The sequence below is a fragment of the Amblyomma americanum genome, chromosome 1 (genome assembly GCF_052857255.1).
Source record: "Amblyomma americanum isolate KBUSLIRL-KWMA chromosome 1, ASM5285725v1, whole genome shotgun sequence".
NCBI classification, from domain to species: Eukaryota; Metazoa; Arthropoda; class Arachnida; order Ixodida; family Ixodidae; genus Amblyomma; species Amblyomma americanum.
In genome coordinates, this window is record NC_135497.1 from 370,073,542 (window position 1) to 370,097,122 (window position 23,581).

General features: G+C 48.1%; 1 protein-coding gene across 3 annotated transcripts; it reads left to right on the plus strand.

The window, feature by feature from the left end:
* Window positions 1-7,029: 7,029 nt before the first annotated feature.
* On the plus strand, window positions 7,030-20,067 carry LOC144101104 (uncharacterized). 3 transcript variants are annotated; one of them, XM_077634144.1, is made up of 5 exons: window positions 7,030-7,682; window positions 10,378-10,545; window positions 11,620-11,708; window positions 18,315-18,403; window positions 19,167-20,067. In XM_077634144.1, exons 2-5 carry the CDS (start codon window positions 10,401-10,403, stop codon window positions 19,516-19,518), a joined length of 675 nt encoding a protein of 224 aa, XP_077490270.1. In that variant the 5' UTR covers window positions 7,030-7,682; window positions 10,378-10,400; the 3' UTR covers window positions 19,519-20,067. The 3 variants fall into 3 exon arrangements, with proteins under 3 accessions (XP_077490270.1, XP_077490252.1, XP_077490262.1); XM_077634126.1 differs by lacking the exon at window positions 7,030-7,682 and having other exon boundaries at window positions 9,602-10,545; XM_077634136.1 differs by lacking the exons at window positions 7,030-7,682; window positions 19,167-20,067 and having other exon boundaries at window positions 9,602-10,545; window positions 18,315-18,568.
* The last annotated feature ends 3,514 nt before the right edge of the window (window positions 20,068-23,581 follow it).

Sequence of the window (23,581 nt, forward strand, 5' to 3'; positions counted from 1 at the left end):
GGGGCCAGGGGATTCCTCCGCCGGCTGTTGAGGTGAGCGGACGTGCGTCCGCTGAGCTCCGTCGACTACGGGGGCTGCGCCGCACCCAGGGCCCTGGATGCGCACAAAACAAGCTGGAATCATCGACAAGAGTCTACCGAGCGCCGGCCTAGCAGAAATTATCAAGGTGGGAGAGGAATTTTTCCATCTTAAGAGCCGCACAAGTGCCGAGAGCCGAGGGAGCCGCTAAGCCTAACGAGGCCTAGGAGCGAGAACAAAGACCGGACCCCCTCGACGGCCCTCCGGGGCGACTCCAAAAGACATGGAGGTCGTAGAGGGGATTGAAATTGATCCTGAGGAGATGAAGATACCTGGACAATGGTTAAAAGCCAAGAAAAACGGAAAGATAATACCGGAAGAGACTGAAGCCGGCGGCCACATGGCAGCGCCGGAACAGCGACGCAAGGAGGAGACGCGTGCGGGAAAGAAGCTCGCCGAAAAATCGGTGGAGAGGCAACGAATGAAGATTCCAAGCGACTACGAGAAAGTTATTATGAGACCGCAAGGAGGCCTGGAAAGACTGATGAAGTTCGGCGGCACCTACCTGGCTGATGCAATCAGCAGGGCGGCAGGCATAGGCGACGAAGGAGCTGGAGACATTATCACCTTCAACTTAAAACACCAGTCCGTGCTCATCGCAACGGGAGACGAAGGGAAAAGAAACCGCTACATGCCGGTGCGTGAAATCATCGTGGGGAAAGAAGCTATAAGCGTCAACGCATATATGGTGGTACCAGAAGACTGCGGGAGGGGTGTTATATACGACGCCCCCACTTTCTGGTCGGAAGAGGACATTACGAGGAGACTAAAACTCTTTGGAAATATGAACCCCCCGGTTCTAGGGGTGAGAAGATTGGGAAAGGACTCTAAAACGGTTCTCATCCTGTTCGAAAGCAAGGAGGTTCCGTGGCGGGTATTCCTCTCAGCGGCGCCAACCAGATGCGTACTTTACAAAAAAAAGTACGAGGTCTGCTATGCATGCGGCCGCATGGGACACAGGCAAGACGTCTGCCCGGCCCCCGAAAACAAGAGATGTAGAGGCTGCGGGGAAGAAAACCCTCAGGATGGACATCAGTGCCAGATAAAATGTCAGCTCTGCGGCAAGGAGCACCTACTCGGAGACAAGAGATACAAAGAAATATATAGAACTCCGTTCATAGTCAAGGAACGAACGTGGGAAAAGAAGAAAATCAAGGAGCAGCGAAAGCAGCAGCAGGAGCAAGAGGCAACAAAGAGCAAGGACCGCCGCAGGGACGACAGCTTCCAAAGGCTGGGCGAGAAGCAAGCGGATTCCGGAGAGGCTCCCTCGAAGGAACCCAGGAGATCGAGATCCAGGGACCCAAAGAACCCCTGGGGCAAGAAGAGAGACCAGAGCAGAGATCCGAGCAAGGACTCGAAACAAGTAAGCTTTGCAGAGGGGCAGTCCCAGGCCAAAGATGATAAAGATAAGGAGATAGAGCAACTTAAAAAGAGAATAGATGAACTACAAAAACTCGTAAACAATCTTACCCAGGTGTTGCATGAGACAAAAGGGAAGCAGAGCGTTGCTCCCCCTCCCCTCACACAACCTGAGCAAGCGAAACAAGTGGTCCAACAGGTTGTCCCATCGGCACCCAGAGCGCAAAAAGATACGAGTGAGGCTATAAAAGTAACAGACCCACCTAGGAGGCCCCCGCTTAAACGTAAAGGTGGGGATGAAGAAACGGACATATGGGTGGTACTAAAGAAGGGAGGGGAAGCCCATAGATCCGAGATGGCGGCAATTCGAACAGAACTACGCGAATTCATGAAGCAGGTGTCGCTGCAATTCCAGAACATGAACCAGAGATTCGAGAGTATGATGGCAGAACTTACGGCCCAGAGAGCCGATATAACAACTCTGGTGGAAAGACAGAGGACCTATGAAGAGCGCCAGGCCACATGTGAGAAAGCATTAACTCAATTACAACATGGCCAGACGCACTAAACAGAAATCCATAATCTGGCAATGGAATTGCCGAGGGTTCCAACGCAAGCGAGCGCTGGTGCAACAGTACATAGAAACCCTGCAGGAGAAGCCGCTAGCAATAGCGTTGCAAGAAACTGGCAAAAAGATAACACTCCCGGGCTATCAAGCCTTTCATAGCGATCGGGGGGAAAAATCGCATGTAACAACGTTGGTTAAAAGGAACATTGCGACAATAGAACACGAAATTCCCTCGAAAACGATAGAAGGAGTCTTGGTGGAGATGATTACGGGTAGGAAACAGGAGCCCAGCCTCTTCCTACTAAACATCTACTCGAGGCCAAGACAACAAAATGTAAGGTTCAGGGCCCTATTTCGTGCAGCTTTGAAGGCTGCAGGTAGGAATCCCCTTGCTATAGTTGGAGATTTTAATGCGCACCATGAAGAATGGGGCTACAAGAAAAAGGATAGCAAAGGCAGACAGCTGTGGGAGGACATCCAAGAGCTAGGCCTCACGCTGCACACAGACTCTGGCTGCCCGACAAGCAAAGGAAATAGCGTAATGGCAGACACATCTCCTGATCTGACGCTCTCCAAAAACGCACCTGCGATTAGGTGGGAGAATACAGAGCAGGACTTAGGAAGCGACCATTACATAATAGCAACTACCCTGGAAACAGGACTTTCGGAAGATCGCTCTCAGCAAGCGAAGATCACGAAATGGGAAAGGTTTAGGGAAATGCGGGATGGTATCCCGGCGGAAGACATTACTGACATAGAAAGCTGGACGAGCAAGCTTAAAAAGCATGTAGCTAAGGCAACAGTAACTTTAGAAGGACAGGACGCCCCAGCGATAGCCGACAGCAAGCTACTCCACATGTGGGAGGCAAAACGCGGGTTAGAACGCAGGCTTAAAAAACAAAGGTGGAACCGGAACCTGAAAAGGAGGATAGCTAGACACAATAAAGAAATCGAGAGGTACGCCGTGCAGCTATGTGAACATAATTGGTGCGGCGTATGCGATGATATGGAGAAAGGAATGAGTCTAGCCAAGACGTGGAATATCCTACGCCACCTGTTAGACCCAACTCAATCGAAAACTCAAACGAACATTAAGCTAAAGAAAACTAGACATGCCTACCAGGGGGAAGACAAGGATTTCATAAAGGAAATAGAACAAACCTATATAGGAAATATAACTTGCTCTGACTTGCCGGCTTATAAAGGTGTAGTAAGAGAGGAGCTCGACGCACCCATAAAGGAGGCGGAGGTTAGAGCAGAGTTAATCAGACTTAAAACAAAGTCCGCCCCTGGGCCGGATGGTATAACAAATAAGATACTTAGAAATTTAGATGACGAGTCCATCATTGCTCTCACAAAATACATGCAACAAGTATGGGAAAAAGGAAAGTTACCCAAACAATGGAAAGAGGCCAGCATAATTTTAATCCCCAAGCCGGGCAAGCCACCCAAGCTGGAGAACCTCCAGCCAATATCCCTAACCTCATGCGTAGGAAAGTTGATGGAACATGTAGTTCAAACGAGATTAACTCGCTACATGGAGGATAACAGCTTATGGCCTGATGAGATGGTCGGATTCAGACCAAAGTTAAGCACTCAGGATGTAATGTTACGACTGAATCATGACATCATAGTCTCCAGTTCTAGGGATGCAAAAGTAATTCTTGGGCTGGACCTCAAAAAAGCTTTCGACAATGTAAAGCACGAGGCGATCCTAGAGGAACTCCAAGCGATAGGAGCAGGACAAAAAACCTATGACTATATAAAGGACTTTCTGAAAAATAGAACAGCAAAAATCAGATATCAAGACATAGAGTCGGGGGTAATTACGCTAGGGAGTAGGGGCACCCCGCAAGGATCGGTCTTATTCCCGCTTCTATTTAACCTTGCTATGAGAGGTCTCCCGGAAAAGCTCAAAAAGATTGGCAACATACACTTTAGTATGTATGCTGATGACGTAAACATCTGGATCAATCAGGGCAGCGATGCCGAAATAGAGCATAAACTACAGGAGGCAGCGGACGTAGTGGTAAACTACGCAGCGAATAGAGGGCTACTGTGCTCACCAGAGAAATCCGCGCTTCTGGTGTATAATCCTAGGCACTTGAGACTCAAACAGAGTAACAACTTCAACATCACGGTCGGAGGACAACCCGTGCCGATGGTGGATAGGATTAGAATATTAGGACTGCATATTCAGAGCGACGGATACAACGGGGAAACCCTGAAGAAGCTCGAGGGATATGCGGCGCAAGTCATAGGGATATTTAGAAGAATAGCACTCAAAAGACGAGGGCTCAGAGAGAAAAGCTTGATCAAGTTGGTGCAAGCATACGTTATCAGCCGGATAAACTATGCTACACCCTACTTGAAGATCCGCGCCTCAGAACGGGATAAACTAGACACGATCATAAGGGGATGCTACAAACGGGCCCTAGGCCTGCCCATAAGCACCTCCACTGAAAGACTCCTAGACATGGGTATTCACAATACATGGAGAGAGATTGCTGAAGCCACGAGAACGGCGCAGCAAGACAGATTAAGCCAATCAAACACAGGAAGGGCGATTCTAAGCATGGTAGGACTCCAGACGGACAGGGGTATTCTAGTAAAGCCGGACATCCCAAGGGACATCAGAGAAAAGATCAGGGTAGATCCTTTACCCAGAAACATGCACCCTACATTTAACAAAGCAAGGAGGGGAAAGAGAGCTGAGGCGCTCACCAAACGCTTCGGCGAAATGAATGAGAAAGCAGTGGCCTACACAGATGCGGCTAGCGGGAAACTGGGAGCAGCGGTGGCAACGGTCGTTAGTGGCCGGGGTACAGCTGTCTCTTCCGCAACCATACGCAGTCGAAATCCAGAGTCGGCTGAAGAAGTTGCAATAGCGCTCGCTTGCGTGGGAACGGAGGCATACATAATTAGCGATAGCAAGACTGCTATCCAAAATTATGCCCGAGGCAGAATAACTCAGGAAGCACTGCGAATCCTAGAGGGACGCAGAATAAATAGAAATATTAGTCACGTTTGGACACCAGCCCACGAGGCAGTTCGAGGAAACGAGGCGGCAAACGCCCTGGCTCGAGATCTCTACTTCCGAGCCGCGGCAGGACCGCCCGATAGCAAGGAACTGGACGAGAGACTGATAAATTACACAGAAATAGTGGAAAATTACAAACTAAACAGGAGACTCTTTCCTCCCCCGGACAAAGAGCTCACTAACACAGAGGCTACGGCTTGGAGGAGAACACAGGCAAAAAATTTCATACACCCAGTGTGGGCATCACATGTCTTAAAAGATGAGGATATTGATGATAAGTGTAGGAAGTGTGGGGAGAGGGGGACCCTCGACCATGTGATCTGGGAATGTGCGGATTCTCCAGGGTTCCGAAAGAACATAGACAGTTGAGAGGCCTGGGAAACCCTTCTGCAAAGCACGGACCCCATCGTGCAGAAGAAAGCGGTCCATCTGGCGATAGCTGCCGCGAGGAGTCAGAAGCTCCTTGCCTGTCTCTAGTCGCGGAGGTCCCGGCCCCTGCCCCTCGGCCTGCGTGCCGGAGGTAGGGAGTAGGGGGCCTTCATTCTGATGGCAAATAAAGGTTTATCATCATCAGCATCACTCGGGGCCATTCGCCCGTAATAACCCGCTTGGGGCCACTCCGAGCCGCTCGAAACCAATGAGCGAGCGGAGATTTCGCGCTCTTGCCAGTCTTCCTCTCATATTCGGTGCGTCCGGACGCCTCATGAAACGAGAGCCAACTACGTCGCAGGATCTGACACCAGCGGAGAAGAAGCGTGCGGCGGCTGCTGAACAGAAGCGACGTTCCTGTAGCTATCCTGCGGTACATAAACGAGACCTAGCCGTATTCAGCTATTGTCCAGAGTACAATTAATACAGTTACTGTGCCTAGAATATACTGGTAGTAGAGTCGCACTGAGTTCTAGAACACTGCACTCTCAAAGATCCAAAGGTACGTTGTACCAGCATGCTCCTGCAACGTTTGGTATGGCAAGCAATATACTAATGAAGGCCGAGTACATAGAGGCCAAGGCCCTCGAAGAAGAAGGCGGGAATTAGAAGCCTGTATCGTATCGCGCCTGGCTCCGAGCGACAAGCTTGATAAGTCGAAGGGGTGTTGCCCCATTTCTGTGTATAAAAGCGAGCGCGCAATAAAGCTTACGGGTTTCGTGCCGTGGCACTGCGCTCAAGCTGGTCTCGTCGGTCAACCCAGTCGACGTGAAGTCGATACAGGGTGTCAGAAGTGCCTAGACCGTGCCGCCCCCGGCTCGTCTGAAGGAAACTTGCCTCTGAAAGAAGACCGCAATATGGAACTTGTAAAGCCAACGGAGCCGTTGCGGTTGGTTTGGTTTGGTTTATGGAGGTTTAACGTCCCAAATCGACTCAGGATATGAGAGACGCCGTTGTGAAGGGCTCCAGAAATTTCGACCACCTGGGGTTCTTTAACGTGCACTGGCATCGCACAGTACACGGGCCTCTAGAATTTCGCCTCCATTGAAATTCGACCACCGCGGCCGTCATCGAACCCGTGTCATTCGGGCCGGCAGCCCAGCGCCATATCTAGTGTTGCGGTTGGAAGGAGACATAGGCAAGCATTGGACGCTGTTCAAACAGTGGTTTAAACTATTCTTGACTGCAACAGTTTAATGGTAAACCTCGGACTGAATCTACGAAGACAGGTTTGCTGCTGAGCATCGCTGGAGAAGCCATCGAGGTGTACAATACCTTCTCCTACCAGGAAAACGAGTGCGAGAAAGACTCCGCAACGGTAGTGAAGAAATTCGACGCAAACTTCAGTTCGCAAGTCAATGGGGTACAGGTGCAGTCAAAAGTAAATGGAAGGCGCCAGAGCGTGACAAACCGTGTCGCAGCGCTTTCTAACGCCGCCTCTGGTAACTGATTAGCTCGGTCGCCAGCAAGCAGCGCGCGCTATCAGCCGACCCTTATCGGGAGCGTATACGGTCATCACTTTTGACGGATCGAACGGATGCTTGTTGCTTTTCAAATGCGACACCAAGGACTTCTCTGGCGCTACCTGCGATGTGCTTGAAGAGCGATTCGCGCCCTTTGATAATGCTCAGCCGCGAGCATTGCCATGTCTCTTCAGTTATGTTTCTGCCGTGATCGGCGTGCTGTGGAGCTTTTGTTTTATTTTTTGTGCTCAGGTCGGAGGGATTGATTGCACCGTTCCTTCGAAGCGCGGTGCCGTCCAGAATACCTGAAGATGAACGGCGCCGAGTTGGCCGATTGATCGGCGCTGTGATTATGATTTGCCAAGCATATCGAGATGAGGATGGCCGCATTGAAGATGCCCCTCGTTCAGAGACCACGATCCACATCGACAGAAGTCCACAAACTCATCGTGGCAGCGGTGGTGGCTGATCCATTCCAGAGGACGCGAGAAATTCGAGAGGCCCTACCTCTGAACATCAGTGAGGCTACAATCCGCCGACGCTTGCATGAAGCAGCACTGAGTGGATGCGTGGCCGCTCAGAAACGCTACTTAACAGATCAGCAGAAGCGCGCTCGACTGGACTTCGCGCGAGCCCATGAAAAATGGTCAGTAGGCGATTGGGGTGAGGTCATCTTTACTGATGAGTCGACTGTAACCTCAAGATGGGATCAACAGCGCCGAGTCTGTCGCCCGTACAACTGCAGGTAAGATTTAACTATATTCTGTTATTGATGCCACACTTTGCAATTGCCAGTGCTATACTTTCGGCGTGGGCGAATAATTTCATTTCATTTTATTACCTTAAAGGCAACAAAAAGGAGTTTTACATAAGGGGTGGAAGAATTAAAAGCACAAATTCACAATAGGAAGAAAGGTTTTACATTTTCGGGACGAAGACGTGGGCAAGTGATGGTGACAACGTTGTTTATAAGGCCGTTGCAGCCTGCGGCTGCACGAAGTAAAAAGTAATTAGAAAAAGTAACGGTGCGTGACCGTGGACGGCAACTTGTAGGTGATGGCTGGTGCGATGAGATAAGCGTGCTGGGGGAAGAATATAGGTGCGATGTGCATAGGGCTGTGGAAGAATTTATGAAACAAAGACTGGCTGGCAATGCGACGGCGGAGCGATAAGGGTGATAATCCGGATGCTGTTTTTCTATGTACAATGCTCGAGTGGGCGTTTCGGAATTTGTTCCAGGGTCCTTTTAACTTGTCTGGAAGCTAAAACTCACGTCTGCACCTCAGCAAACCGAGTTTTAGAACGGCGCTTGCCCACATGTCTAGCTATAATGTTTTTTTTGTTTGCACGTAGGTATCAGCCGGGGTACTTGCACAATGTGCTCAGCAGTGAATGCATGGCGAGCCGTCTGCAGAGATTGACTGGGCCCACTTGTGCAGCTTGCAGCGAAATTTAACGCGACGTTCTACTGCGATAACCTTGACGGCTACCTCGTCCCGTCCGCCCTGGACTGGCCCTTTAAGGATGGCTTTTACTGGCTTCAGCAGAACCACAGCCCCGTCCACAAAGCTTAGTCGTCCAAGACTTACTGGAAGAGCGAGGAGTTCGACAGCCGCAATGGGTGCCAAAGGGCACGGACTTCAACATTATAGAAAATGTGTGCGGAGTACTTAAATCCAACTTGGCACACATGAACTTGGGTGCAACAACCAAAGAATTGTGGCTGGCTATTGCAGAGGAATGGGACCGCATTAAGCAAGACCGCGAGTTTGTGCAATCTCTACAATGCTCTGCCCCGGCGCATGGAAGCAGCCATTCGCGTTAACGGCAGTTTCACGCGCTTCTGAAACGCGTTTGCTTTTGCACCTTGTATTTGTTGTTCTTGTGAAACTAACCCGGTGAAATTCTTCCTTCTAAGAAAAAGAATCCCCTTGTTAAGTTCGACGTGCTGAGCATGCGTTACAACCTGGCCAATTCGCAATGCGTGCGTTTCGCGTATTTTACCTCGTAATCTGTTACATAGACCACAGACTAAACCAGCATCGTGTCTTTTTGATTAGTTTGTGCGCATTCGTTCTTTCATACGCGACGGTATATGCGCAACTTACAATATACAAAATGAAGGCAGCAAAAAAAGGGAAGGCTGTTCATTGCTGGTCCTCATTTCTTGAGTGGACACTGGAGAAGCCACGATATACCATGTAAACCTAAGAACAAGAAAAAAAACACCCCGCGGCACACTGGTCATGGCAAAAAAGCATGACTAAGCAGTTGTGCTCACTGCTGAGAATTATCAAACGGCGCGAATCGCTCTTCAAAGACATCGAAGTAGCGCCAAAGAAATCCATGGTGCCGTATTTGAAAAGCAACAACCATCGGTTCAAGCCTCCAAAAGTGATAGCCCTACGCTACAGATAAGGGTCGGCCGATAGCGCGTGCTGCTTGCCAGCGACCGCGCTAATCAGTTACCAGAGCCGGCGTTAGAAAGCGCTGCGACACGGTTTGCCACGCTCTCGCGCCTTCCATTTACTTTTGACTGCACCTGTACATCAATTAGTGTTACCTGTTCCGGAGCCGAATGCAAGAGCCGGTTGAGCCTTTTGAACACTTTATACGAGATTTAAAGACTAAAGCACGATTGTGTAACTTAAGAGCGCTAGCAGAGTCAATGACCAGAGACCAGATTGTTTTTGGCACGCATGATGCAAAGGCTCCAGAGAAGCTTCTCGCCAATAGCCAGTTAACGCTACAGAAAGCAGAACTGTGTAAGGCAGCCGAAGCAGCGTCAGCACAGCAGGAGGTGTGGCTAAGAGAACAAAAGCAAATTGATCCTGTGCGCAGGATCACAGCCGGTTCTAATGAGTGGCTGCCAGCGCGCTATAAATGCCGGAAGTGCGGAAGGGCGCATGGCCCACGAAAATGTCCAGCGTTTGGCAAAATTTGTCGGGCGTGTCGAAAGAAGAATCACTTTGCCGAATGCTGCAGAACGAAAACTCAAATTGGCGAGTTGCAAAGAACTCAAGAAGATTTTGAAATACTCTCAGTGAATAACATGACTAGCCAGGCAGACTGTACAGTGAAGACAAAGGTCGAAAGTATGCTCGCCGAGCTCAAAGTTGGCACGGGGTCTCGGGCTAATCTGCTGCCGTTTGCCGCTTACGCAAAGATGCACCCCAGGCCGCCGTTAAAGCCCAGCAGTGCAGTGCTGCGATCCTACGGTGCAAACCAGATCAAGGACCTCGGAGTCGTACGAAAGGAAGTGACGCTAGATGAGCGTGTTTTCACACAGGATTTCTTCATTGTTCGCAAGGAAGGCCAAGCAATCCTCGGTTTGCAGGCGTGCGAGGCCCTTGGTCAGGTATCCCGACAAGTCCACAGCGTATGGCAAAGCAGTTCGGAAAAATTTGTAAACGAAGTTCGCCACCTCTTTTCTGGTATAGGCTGTGTGAAGCGCCGCTACCGCATGGTTCTTCATGACGGTGCACGCCCAGTCGTCCAGCCGGCGCGACGTGTACCACTGACTGGTCCAGAAAGAGAAGCTACGAGAGGAGCTGGAGCGCATGGAGCGTGGAGGCATCATCGCCAGAGTAACCGAACCCACAGTCTGGGTAAGCCTTCTGGTCATAGTACGCAAGGACGGTAAAATTCGTGTCTGCATGGACGCCAGGAAAATTAACGAGTCCATTAAAAGAGAGCGCTACGAAATGCCTAGACGCTACGAGGCTGAACATGCGTGAGCAAATGTGTTCACGCGCTTAGATCCAAACTCGGGATTCTATCAAATTCCGTCTCACGAAGAAACTTCCAGAATCTGCAGGTTCGCAACACCTTTTGGCCGCTATCGTTTCCTGCGATTGCCTTTCGGCCTCTCGTCGGCATCCGAATTATTTCAAAAGGCCTTAAACAATGTCTTCGAGGCATTGCCAGGAAATAATGTTGACGTCGATGACATACTAGTGTGGGGTGCCTCACGACAAGAACCGCATGTTGAGGTCTGTGCTGAAGGCTGCAAAACAAGCAGGACTAACTTTAAATCCGGCCAAATGCGTCATCAACATGACAAAAATACTTTCTAGGCGAAGTAATTTCAGCAGAAGGCATCCGGCCGAGTCCTTCTCTGGTTCAATGCATGCTGCAGATGCCAGAGCCAAGCAATAAACTAGCCGCGCAAATGATCGGCGTAGTAAATTATTTTATCAAGTTTATTCCAGCGCTGGCACACAGAACAAAGGTTTTGAGAAGCATTACCAAGAGAGACGCAATGTTTGACTGGACGCAAAATTACGCGGACGAGTGGCGCCAACTGTGCCAGGCCTTGAGCGAACAACCGCTGCTATCAGTTCGATCCGACGAGGGAAACAAAAGTTTCATGTGACGCGTCATGTGACGGAGTAGGTGCCGCACTTTTGTAGAACCACAACGGCACGTGGAAACCAGTCGCGTACGCGTCAAGAGCATTCTCAGAAGAACAAAAACGCTACTCCCAAATAGAAAAAAAACCCTGGCCATAACGTACGGCTGTGAAAAATTCAACCACTTTGTCTACGGCCGAAATGTGATCATCAAGACCGACCATCGCCCTTTGATCGCTCTCTGTAAAAAAGCTATCGGCGATGTGCTAACACGACTGCAGCGCTTCTTGAGATTGTTGAGATACGATTTCTACTTGCACTTGGTTCCAGGAAAGCGGCTCCTGCTCGCGGACATGCTGTCTCGAGCTTCCAGCAGTCGAGGAAGCCATTCCGTCTGCCCCGATGACTTGGTGCACGCCGTGAGTACGGTATCTTCACTAATCAGACTCAACAAGTAAACGTCTTGCTACTGAAACGGCCAGCGATAGTTACCTGAAAAACGTGCTGAGAAACATGAAAATGCATGAGCCAATAGATGGTCCACTGCAACCCTTCTTTTCTGAGATTTCCCACGTTAAAGGTGTTCTGCTCAAAGGATGCTAAGTCCTCATTCCAAGTAGTATGAGACGAAATATTTTGCAAATGATTCACCAAGGTGTCAACAAGTGTAAAGCAAGGGCACGTCATCTCGTCTTCTGGCCTCGCATGAACTCTGAAAGTGAGGCGCTAGCTCAGAATTGCGCAATAAGCAAAAATACGCCTACAGTCAGCCAAAGGAAGCCCTCATGATGCACCCTGTACCTGACCCGTTTGGGTACCATGTGGGAATGGACCTTTTTCACTATGATGGAAAGGCCTACCTGTGTGTTTAAGACTCTCAATCAAACTACCAGGGGTGGAACGCCTCCGCGGCACTTCAGCCAGGCCCCTCCTTGATGCAAATAGAGCCATTTCGCTCGTTACGGCATACCCATGGAAGTTATTTCAGACAACGGTCCCCAGTTTTCAAGCCGGCAATTTGCCGCGTTTTCACGCGGATATGATTTTAAATATATCACCTCCAATCCAGTTTTCCCGCGATCAAACGGGCTAGCCGAAAAGGATGTTCAGATGGTAAAGAGCCTGCTCAAGAAAACTACCGAAGCAAAGCAGGATTTCTGGCTGGCACTTTTGGCGTACAGGACTTCTCCTTTGGAGGGTGGACAGACACCAGCAGCTACCCTCCAAGGCAACAGACTACGGACAACTCTGCCTGACTACCGATCTGGACCAGCCCACAAAGTCGTCAAGCATCCACAGCTTCAGACCCCAGCGCGGCCGCTGTCGGCGCTCAACGATGCAGACTTCGTGAGTGTCCGAAGCGGTACATGGGCCACTAAAGGACAGGTCCTGAAATCGTCAACGTACCCCAGGTCCTACCATGTGATGCTGGAGGAGGAGCGGACCCTTCGGCGCAATCGCAAACACCTGCTGCCGACGGGAGAAGCCTTCCAACTTGACTTCAGTCACGGAAACGATGTGGGGGAACTGTAGTGCGTGAGTTCAAGTGCGCCCGTCAGTAACGCAGCTAACAACACCACAGCAGCCCCTGCCCTGCCTCACAGTGTGCCTCCAAACCCCCCCCCCCCCTCCGATCTCCCAAAGACAGACAAAAGCACCACCAGGACTGGAATACGACCAAAACTTTGAACAAATTTCTTGAGTTCGCTGTGCTCATATTTTCGCGTGTTACTTTCGGTTACAAGCTGTACCGACACAAAATTTTGACACGGTCCATTTGAGAATAACGGCATAGTTCACTTCCTTTCTTTCACTGCAACAAAAGAGGATGTGACGTATCGCGCCTGGCTTCGAACGACAAGCTTGATAAGCCGAAGGGGCGTTGCCCCGTTTCTGGGTATAAAAGCGAGCGCGCAATTAAGCTTGCGGGATTCGTGCCATGGCACTGCGCTCATGCTGGTATTGTCGGTCAACCCAGTCGACGTGTCGGTCAACCCAGTCGACCTGATGTCGATACAATGTCCACTCGAATTTCGAGAGCGTATTCAACAGAAGCGTGAGGGAGAAACCAAGCTGCGGCTGCGCAAGCCTAAAAACCTAACGGGCGAATCCAGAGGGCGCTAGCAAGGCCAGTCGCACGAAGGAGTGGCTGTTAGTTTGGAGTTTGATGACTTAAGAGTGACTAAGGCAAAAGAGCGCCAGAGAAATGCTTAACTCGGTGTTATTAAAGTGGGGTGGGTTATTATGGTACGCTGTGTCTTAAAAAATTGACTGGGTTTTGCCACAAGCAAGAAGTCTAGGAGTTCCCTCCTACCGTGCTTGGCTACGGCGCCCTCTTGTCAGTTTCGGGGCACCCTTTTCGTGATGTTCATAAATTTTTATGGTGCAAGTGCTTTTATGGTAAAAGAGCGCCAACGCACAAGGTGTTTTCGTCTGTTCGATATTGGGTCAGAGACAAATTTCCCAAGCAGTAAACGCTAACAAAGCTGAACAAAGGCGTAGGGAAAGCTTGCTCATCCCCTAAAAGAATGAACGACAGCATGGTGGGTGGTACTCATAAAAATTTCGAATTGCATGCGACAGTACGACAGTACGTTTCATAAAATGGCAGTTAAAAACCAACTAAACGTGGACCATTGCAGTGCTGACATTCCCACGGCTTCACCGACCGGTCCAATATGGTGAAGCATATTCGTATCCACACGGGCGAAAAGCCATTCCAGTGCACACATTGCAGAAAAACGTTCACCCAGAAGCATAGTATGATGACACACATTCGCACCCACCCAGGCAAGAGACCATTCAAGTGCACTCACTGCAGCAAGATCTTCACTAGAAAAGATTTACTGTCTGCCCATCTCCGCATCCTCACGGGCGAGAGGCCATACCAGTGCAACCTATGTCCACTGGCTTTTACGCAAAAAATGAATCTAAAGAGGCATGTGAAAACCCACAAGAAGTGAGCATTTCTGTGACATTTACTTAAGGGCACTTGCCTGTTAACAAGAACCTAAATACTGAATGGAAAGCTGCACACTCCCATTAAACTCTTGCCCCTTTTCTAAGCATCCAGGGTCACACATATAGACTGCCTTCATTCATTGCTCTGATTGACAAATTTTGCTGCCTATTCATTTCCATTGGGCTCATTTTTATGCAGCATAGAAAATTTCAACAAGGACATTTCTATGCTGTATTTTGCCATGTTTTCAAGAAGTGTAAAGTTTTTTGCTTGGGAACTCAGTCTTGTAAGAAAATGACTGGTCATAGACAAATATGTTCAGTGAATTGTGGAATTTTATTTCACTTGAATATTCGTGTGGTGCTTGATGTTGGACTCGGATAACAATGTACTGGCCATAGTGTATTTATAAAGTTCATTTCCATGTTTTTTTCTATATGAGGCACCGAAGGGATCCTTAGTTGCTTTTTGTATGGAAATGGGGTTTTGCAAGCATGGATTTCTAAATTTATGCAAGAGCATAAGGCAGCTTCTGTACTAACAAGGTGCTGTATTTTGATGAAATGTTTGTAGACACTTTGACTGACAGTAATCTTCGCAGGACCAATCTTAATGACGTTTTTGCTGCTTTGCAATGCAAAAGTAGCCTGCTTCACTGTTCATTATTCCTTGCTTGTTTTTTCATTTCTTCTTGAAATAAAGTACAATTTTTGTGACATTTCTATATTTTGATCATATTAGCCTTAACAAAAATGGTATGCTGGTACAGCACCTATTTATGGATAAGATGTGGCTAGATCATTGTTGCTTGTTTTATTCTTTCATAGCAATGCACCTTGTCTTAATGTAATAAGTATAAAAAACTGAATTGTTGTGAGCACTTAATTTTCACAAATCACATTAAATTTGTGAAAAATAGTTACAGGACATTATTTGGGCAAAATGCTTACACCATTTTGTGCACGAGTTTTTCTAGAAAAGCACTTTCTCTCTGTCTTGATTATGTATTTGATGCAAATAAGTGCTGTAAACTGGCATTTGTACTGAATCAGTGGCATTACTCGCACGATGCCTGCCACAGAATATCCATTCCATAAAGTGTCATTTTACCCCTCAGTATGAAGGTACACTTTAATAAGACAGGGAACTCATAGCTTCATCATGCTTGATCTTAAATATAGCTTTCCATGCACTGCACTTCATCTTTGCAGTAAGGCATATTTATGTGCGCTGCATGCATAAGTGTGTATTTGTCCCATTGAAAACGGGAGCTCTGAGTGGCCTGCCATCTTGCTAAATTTAGCGCCCGCAAATTATTCGCAAATTGCCGCTCAATCTGGATTCTCAAAGTATTGAGCTTGCAAAAAATATCTCAGTATTCATACTCAAGTGCTCTAACATGTTTATAGACTGTCGTAAAACCTTAGAAACTACAAATCTCGTATGCACATGGTTAAGAGAAAAGAGGGACACAGCTACCAATGCTGGCATCATACATGGCTATGTACGGACATGGTGTACAAGGAAGAGGGCCCACTGAACTAGGAATGATGTTGCTTCCTGCATACTAGAAATGTAATTGCTTAGTTAGGAGTTTACGGGAAATGATGTTGCCTAATCCGTGTGTAGTAATTTTTAGTTCAGCATTCTATTAATTTCCTAACGGTCTATGGCACTTCAAATGAAATGTTGGCCTGGAGGAAGGGTGCTTATGCTCAGGGAAGCTTTTGTGGTGACCTGGTGATGTTATGTGTGGGTGCTACTTAAGGAGAAACTCATTAATCTAGACTTCAGGGCATTGGAAAATCTCTTGTTGAATGAAACTTGCTAAAGACAGTTATAATTTTACGTGTATCCAACTTGATTTTTCCCATTTGGGCAGCTTTTTGCTATAAATGTTCATGCTAAAAGAATAAAACCTGGCTTTATTAATGTAAGGTTTGCTATGTACTGCAGCGTAATCTCAATAACTAAAATTTTTTAGATTATGGAGAGTTTGAAATAATAAAGACAATCTTTTTACTACACTTGATGTGGATGAACAAGGTCACAGTGATGTGCACAAAAAAAACAAGCCGCCGCAGTGGGTGAGTGGTTATGTCGCTCGGTTGCTGGCCCGAAAGACGCGGGTTCAATCCCGGCCACAGCGGTCGAATATCGAGAGGCGAAATTCTAGAGGCCCGTGTACTGTGCGATGTCAGTGCATGTTAAAGAACCCCAGGTGGTTGAAATTTCCAGGGCCCTTCACTACGACATCTCTCAGCCTGAGCCGCTTTAAGATGTTAAACCGATAGAAACCAAACCAAACTGACTGAACAAAAATTGTCCACCTTTGGTTTCTGCTTTGGTGACTGTTTGAAGGATCGCAGCTGACTACCAACTCCGTCTCTCTAGGTAGGCTACCAAGGTCGTGTGACCCTGTGGCATCGTTACAACCTGCCCACTGAATTGTGCGCAAACAGTACCATGGCAGATGGCAGTTAAAGATAGGTTGCAAGATTCTGGTTGAGAAGAGCAATATGGGTTGCATGGGCCCCATTGATGGCAGCACCTATATTTGCAGGGCAGTGATGCATCGCTTAACTGCTGCACCACTGCATCAGGAGTGCTATGAGGACTCGCAGGGATCTATGAATGTAAAGTCAAGAATATCTAAGTACTTTTAAAGCGGAGCTCAAGCATCCCCTTTGGTGTGTTTTTATATGTATTTTATATATTAAAAAAATAAGGCTAAATGGATCTTTAAATTTTCAAAAGGAGGTGTTACTTTCTGTTGATGGGTGTACTTTCATATTGCAAAACTTTAACAGCCAATCACTCACATCATCTTTTGTTACAACTGATGGCATTAGTAATATGATGAGCAAAGCACTGTCCTGCGTGATTGCTTCTGGGATCCCCAGCAGATTCAACTTGTAGGCATATTTGGAAAAAAAAAACATGAAAAAAGCTACTCCTACTCACAGCGCATTTTCTTGCCATTCTGAAAGTACATTATGTGATTTGCACATTATAAGGATTCTTTTTGCTTTTAAGCCAAAAAGTGACGGATAGCATGGTTCCAAATCTCCTTGTTTTGTGCTGCGTTGTGTAGATGAATAAAATTCTCGTTCAGAGGTAATGCTTCATCTTCATTATAAACATCAGCTCATTGTGATGCTTTATTAAGAACTGTTCTTCACTGTTTGTTATTGTTGCTGGTTTTTCTTGCTTAAAGCATCCCTTCCACTGTTGCTGGTTTACGTTATAGTTGTAGTAGGAGCTTTTGATCCGTCATATATTATGCATCTCCCTAATGAGATTTAATGGGCAGGCTCATGTTATAGGAGTAAGGATTGGTAGGTTTGAAGTAATCTTTAATCCCTAGCATTTACCGTGGGAGCAAGGACTTTTTGCTGACATCTGCCTTGTAATATATGTAAAGAGTTGCATTTTGTACTGGTATAATTCTTCACTGAATTCATTAAGTTGAGGTAACTTCTTTTTTACTGCATTGTCCGAGGCATAATTTCCGAAAATTATTTTGTTCACTTCACTGAAAAAGAAATGCTCAAAGGGCTCACCGACCAAGATGTCATAGATGTCCACCAAATCAAAATCCGGAAGGACAATAAGAAAATAGACACAAAAAACGATCCTCACGTTCAACACCAGCACCTTGCCGGATACCCGCCGCGGTGGCTCAGTGGTTAGGGCGCTCGACTACTGATCCGGAGTTCCGGGCTTCGAGCCCGACCGCGGCGGCTGCGTTTTTATGGAGGAAAAACACTAAAGCGCCCATGTGTTGTGCGATGTCGGTGCATGTTAGGGATCCCCAGGTGGTCGAAATTATTCCGGAGCCCTCCACTACGGCACCTCTTCTTCCTTTCTTCTTTCACTCCCTCCTTTATCCCTTCCCTTACGGGCGCGGTTCAGGTGTCCAACGATATATGAGACAGATACTGCGCCATTTCCTTTCCCCAAAAAACCAATTATAATAAAAAAGCTAACGGCGATGTGCTAACGCGTCTGCAGCGCTTCTTGAGATTGTTGAGATACGATTTCGACTTGCACTTGGTTCCAGGAAAGCAGCTCCTGCTCGCGGACATGCTGTCTCGAGCTTCCAGCAGTCGAGGAAGCCATTCCGTCTGCCCCGATGACTTGGTGCACGCCGTGAGTACAGTATCTTCACTAATCAGTGACTCAACAAGGAAATGTCTTGCCACTGAAACGGCCAGCTATAGTTACCTGAAAAACGTGCTGAGAAACTTGACAAATGCATGAGAGCCTGAAACCCACTGAAACCCTTCTTTTCTGAGATTTCCCACGTTAAAGGTGTTCTGCTCAAGGGATGCAAAGTCCGCATTCCAAGTAGTATGAGGCGAAATAATTTGCAAAGGATTCAGCAAGGTGTCAAGTTTAAAGCAAGGGCACGTAATCCCGTCTTCTGGCCTCGCATGAACTCTGAAATTGAGGCGCTAGCTCACAATTGCGCAATAAGCAAAAAAATACGCCTACAGTCAGCCAAAGGAAGCCCTCATGATGCGCCCTGTACCTGACCAGTTTTGGTACCGTGTGGGAATCCACCTTTTTCACCATGCTGGAAAGGCCTACCTGTGTGTTTACGATTCTCTATCAAACTACCAGGGGTAGAACGCCTCCGCGACACTTCAGCCAGGCCCCTCCTTGATGCAAATAGAGCCATTTCGCACGTTACGGTTATACCCATGGAAGTTATTTCAGACAACAGTCCCCAGTATTCAAGGCGGCAATTTGCCGCGATTTCACGCGGATAGGATTTTAAATATATCACCACCAATCCAGGATTTTCGCGATCAAACGGGCTAGCCGAGAAGGATGTTCAGGTGGTAAAGAGCCTGCTCAAGAAAACTACCGAAGCAAAGCAGGATTTCTGTCCGGCACTTTTGGCGTACAGGACTTCTCCTTTGGAGGGTGGACAGACACCAGCAGCTATCCTCCAAGGCCACAGACTACGGACAACTCTGCCTGACTACCGATCTGGACCAGCCCACAAAGTCGTCAAGCATCCACAGCTTCAGTCCCCAGCGCGGCCCCTGTCGGCGCTCAACGATGCAGACTTCGTGAGTGTCCGAAGCGGTACATGGGCCACTAAAGGTCAGGTCCTGAAATCGTCAACGTACCCCAGGTCCTACCATGTGATGCTGGAGGAGGAGCGGACCCTTCGGCGCAATCGCAAACACCTGCTGCCGACGGGAGAAGCCTTCCAACTTGACTTCAGTCACGGCAACGATGTGGGGGAGCTGTAGTGCGTGAGTTCAAGTGCGCCCGTCAATGACGCAGCTAACAAACACCACAGCAGCCCCTGGCAGGCCCTGCCTCACAGTGTGCCTCCAAACCCCCCCCCCCCCCCGCAGCTCCCAAAGACAGACAAAAGCACCACCAGGACTAGAATACGACCAAAACTTTGAACAGATTTCTTGAGTTCGCTGTGCTCATATTTTCGCGTGTTACTTTCTGTTACAAGCTGTACCGTCACAAAACTTTGACACGGTCCATTTGAAAATAACGGCATAGTTCACTTCCTTTCACTGCAACAAAAGAGGATGTGACGTATCGCGCCTGGCTTCGAACGACAAGCTTGATAAGCCGAAGGGGCGTTGCCCCGTTTCTGGGTATAAAAGCGAGCGCGCAATTAAGCTTGCGGGATTCGTGCCATGGCACTGCGCTCATGCTGGTATTGTCGGTCAACCCAGTCGACGTGAAGTCGATACAATGTCCACTCGGATTTCGAGAGCGTATTCAACAGAAGCGTGAGGGAGAAACCAAGCTGCGGCTGCGCAAGCCTAAAAACCTAACGGGCGAATCCACAGGGCGCTAGCAAGGCCAGTCGCACGAAGGAGTGGCTGTTAGTTGGGAGTTTGATGACGTAAGAGTGACTAACACAAAAAAGCGCCAGAGAAATGCTTAACTCAGTGTTATTAAAGTGGGGTGGGTTATTATGGCACGCTGTGTCTTAAAAAATTGATTGGGTTTTGCCACAAGCAAGAAGGCTAGGAGTTCCCTCCTACCGTGCTTGGCTACGGCGCCCTCTTGTCAGTGTCAGGGCACCCTTTTCGTGATGGTGATAAATTTTTATGGCGCAAGTGCTTTTATGGTAAAAGAGCGCCAACGCACAAGGTGTTTTCGTCTGCTCGATATTGGGTCAGAGACAAATTTCCCAAGCAGTCAACGCTAACAAAGCCGAACAAAGGCGTAGGGAAAGCTTGCTCATCCCCTAAAAGAATGAAGGACAGCATGATGGGTGGTACTCATAAAAATTTCGAATTGCATGCGACAGTACGTTTCATAAAATGGCAGTTAAAAACCAACTAAACGTGGACCATTGCAGTGCTGACATTCCCACGGCTCTGCTCCCCAAAGCAAGTAGTTCTTTGTTAGGTGTTTGTCCGATTCGTAGCATAGAATGTATGACTTGGTAATATCTGTTCTTGTGACGCCAATCGTTCCATTCATTTATATTGGGCTTAACGCGATGCAATAAATAATTTTCTTCGCGTTTCAAAACAAGTTTCCATTTGGACATCAGCACTCGTTTAAATATTCCTTTATAGTACTGCGAGGAATTTTCATTAGCAGGTATCGCTCACATTTGGGTTTCCTTCTATAGAGTGAGCAAGCTCGTTCTCTGCAATGCCACCACGACCTTTGAGCCCAGCTGAAGTGCACACTGCAGCCGCATATCGCAAGATGATGAAGTTGTACGCTGTATAGTAAAAGAGGGATATTTATTTCATTGCTTTGAAATAACTGCGGTCATAGCGCTCCTTGAGTGGGTGTGAATTACCGCCGTATTATTAATTCATTACTTATTTCCAACGCCGTTGATATGACATGCAATTCAGCAGAATACACATTGCCTTTTGGACTAATGGTAATGACATCAAGAATGAAACCCTTCAGCACATCAGTTGCAATAGCACCGTCATGTGTTCTGGAGCCATCTCTATAGAAAGCTGGAAAATCACAATACTATTCAGTAATGATTTGCCGTAACGTTCCTCGCACTAGCGCTAAATATACTTCAAGACGATGCCCAGCCGTCAGTGTGAGTTTTTTTCACTCTGCACTGTTTTCACAATACTATACACAAGCAATGGTGGAAAATTTGCGGGCGATTATAACTTGATGCTCCTGATTTAAGCGGTAGTCGCAAAGCTATTTATGCTGACGAATAGGATACATACCGTGTCCTAGTTACTCGACGAGGACGCGATGAGTCTTATGGCGGAGGTTTTGTGAGCAAGAAAAACGCACCCGTAGGCGTCATTATGAGTGCCTTGTCTCCCCCTGGAACGTTCCTCTTCTCAAGCAAGAAACTGAAGACCGCGTCAGTCGCTCCAGTTTTGTCCTGGTTTCCTTGTCACAGTCCGGGTGTTATCTTGGTTGTGTTGAAATGAGATTCACGCTTCAGCGCTTCAGGACGTAGAGAATGTTGGCTCTTATATATTTTCGATCGCGATGACGACGACGTTGTTGTTAAGCATCTTTTCGTCTCTTAGATCCAGTTTTAACATTTTTTGAACGCTGTAACTCGACAGGCTCTTTAAAGATACGATATGCACACTAGCCCGTTCCTCGTGCCGTGAGAGGCCTTATTTATTATTATTTTCCGAGGCATTATTTCTTTTTCGACGACTTGACATCGAGTCGCTGCCACGATTTCAACCTCTAAGCCTAAACCGCACGAACGCCGAGAGCGGACAACCTACGACGAGATCACCAGGCACGTTGCATAAACATGTACTTGTGCAAAACACATTTGACTGCCAACCAAATCTGAAGACAAGCGGTCACAGAGGAGGAAGCCAAAGCTGGGTCCAATCTCTAGTGGCGCCACATTTCGTCCACAATGGAATTCCTTTCTTTAAACTGCCTATCCTAAGCCCATCTCAGTAGTTAAGGCCACGACCCTGCGCTGGAGAACACAGCGCCCAAGAAAACCTCTTTTGCCTAACGGGCCCGAGGCCCGTACGTTGCCGTATAGGGCGCTTGTGTGAGGCGCTTCACGTGCGAGTGCCGATACACGCGCGCGCACTGGAGGAACCCAGACAGGACCTATTATACTGGGAGCAGAACAGGCACGGCACACGCCGGGCAGTGCGCTTGTGATTGCCGTAAGCCATAATGGACGCGGTAAGCCACACCTGTAGCGAGCGAAAGGCCTTGCACCGCTGCCAGTGCTGTAAGAACATGGATGCTTTTTACGTCCACAGTGGCAGCGCACTGCTTGTCTTTTCTGGAATATTTTCCGTCAAGCAATGACTGTTATGCTGCACTGTAGTGTGTATTGCGTCAGATGTCGCATAAGCCTGGACTCGTTACTCATAAAGTCTATAGTTTTCTTCTGGCTTCGAACGCAGCAGGATGTTATGTGTGCGCGCACGTATCATGGTCGGTGAATTATGGCCCTGAAGAAGGGGACGCAGAGCGCGCGCGAAGAATGCAGCATTCGTAGCAACCCGGTAAGCAGGCAGCTTCCTACCGAGAACCTGGCTGCCGCAGGGCTGTTATGCACCACTATGCAGGGAAAGCAGCAAGGCAACTTGCCGATGAGGCTGGGCTTCTCGCCTGCCTGCAGAATTCGTTCAAATGGCTCTCGATTGATGGTAGCAGCGGTGGCTACCACCTGAGCATCAGCCTAAACATCAGCGACTTCGCCCACACCACTCTAAATAACATCCGCGCTTCGTAAGCATGGAAACATCAAGCAAAGGTTATACACGGCAGGGCGTGATGTTGGGTTGCCGTTCATGCGTCGGATACTCTGTGCAAGCCATTACGCCAGCCCTTTTCGTATCTCTTCAGAGTACCTGCTGCCATTCTACCTGAGTTCGGGACGCTTCTGGAGTGCACGCGCCAGCGAAAAGAAGCTTCAACGTCTATATCATGAGCCTGCCCCCGACGTGGACGTCGATCATAATGCAGCAGCCCTGAGAGCTTCCAACATCAACCAAAGGCCCTGCGACGTGGGATTCGTTTGTACGTGAAGTGCTGGACACGCTCACTAGCGTCATGCGGATGCAAAGAACACAGCTACTATGCACACACGTAATCAGCACCCGAACGAGACAGTGATTGCATATGAGGAAGGAATTCGGCACGTCTTGTGAAGCACCGATGTCAATTTCATAATATCAGGCTTGAAAGAGCAGTTTTTCGACAACACAAGCGTCGAAAATGCGGAACACTTTAATGTCGGATCGAAAATTTACAAATACATCACTGAGTTTTGAAGAGACCGCCAAGCGACGCTTAAAGTTAAAGACATCGACTCCGACCCTATACGAAAGGGCGGCCGCGGTACCCCTC

Excerpts from the sequence above, each read along its gene's own strand:
- LOC144101104 (XM_077634126.1), top strand. The coding sequence starts at position 9,606 with ATGACCAGAGACCAGATTGTTTTTGGCACGCATGATGCAAAGGCTCCA. Across the intron at positions 11,709-18,314 it reads CCGATGACTTGGTGCACGCC|GAAAGCAGCTCCTGCTCGCG; the intron begins GTGAGTACGGTA and ends ACTTGGTTCCAG. Across the intron at positions 18,404-19,166 it reads CCGATGACTTGGTGCACGCC|GACTTCTCCTTTGGAGGGTG; the intron begins GTGAGTACAGTA and ends TTTGGCGTACAG.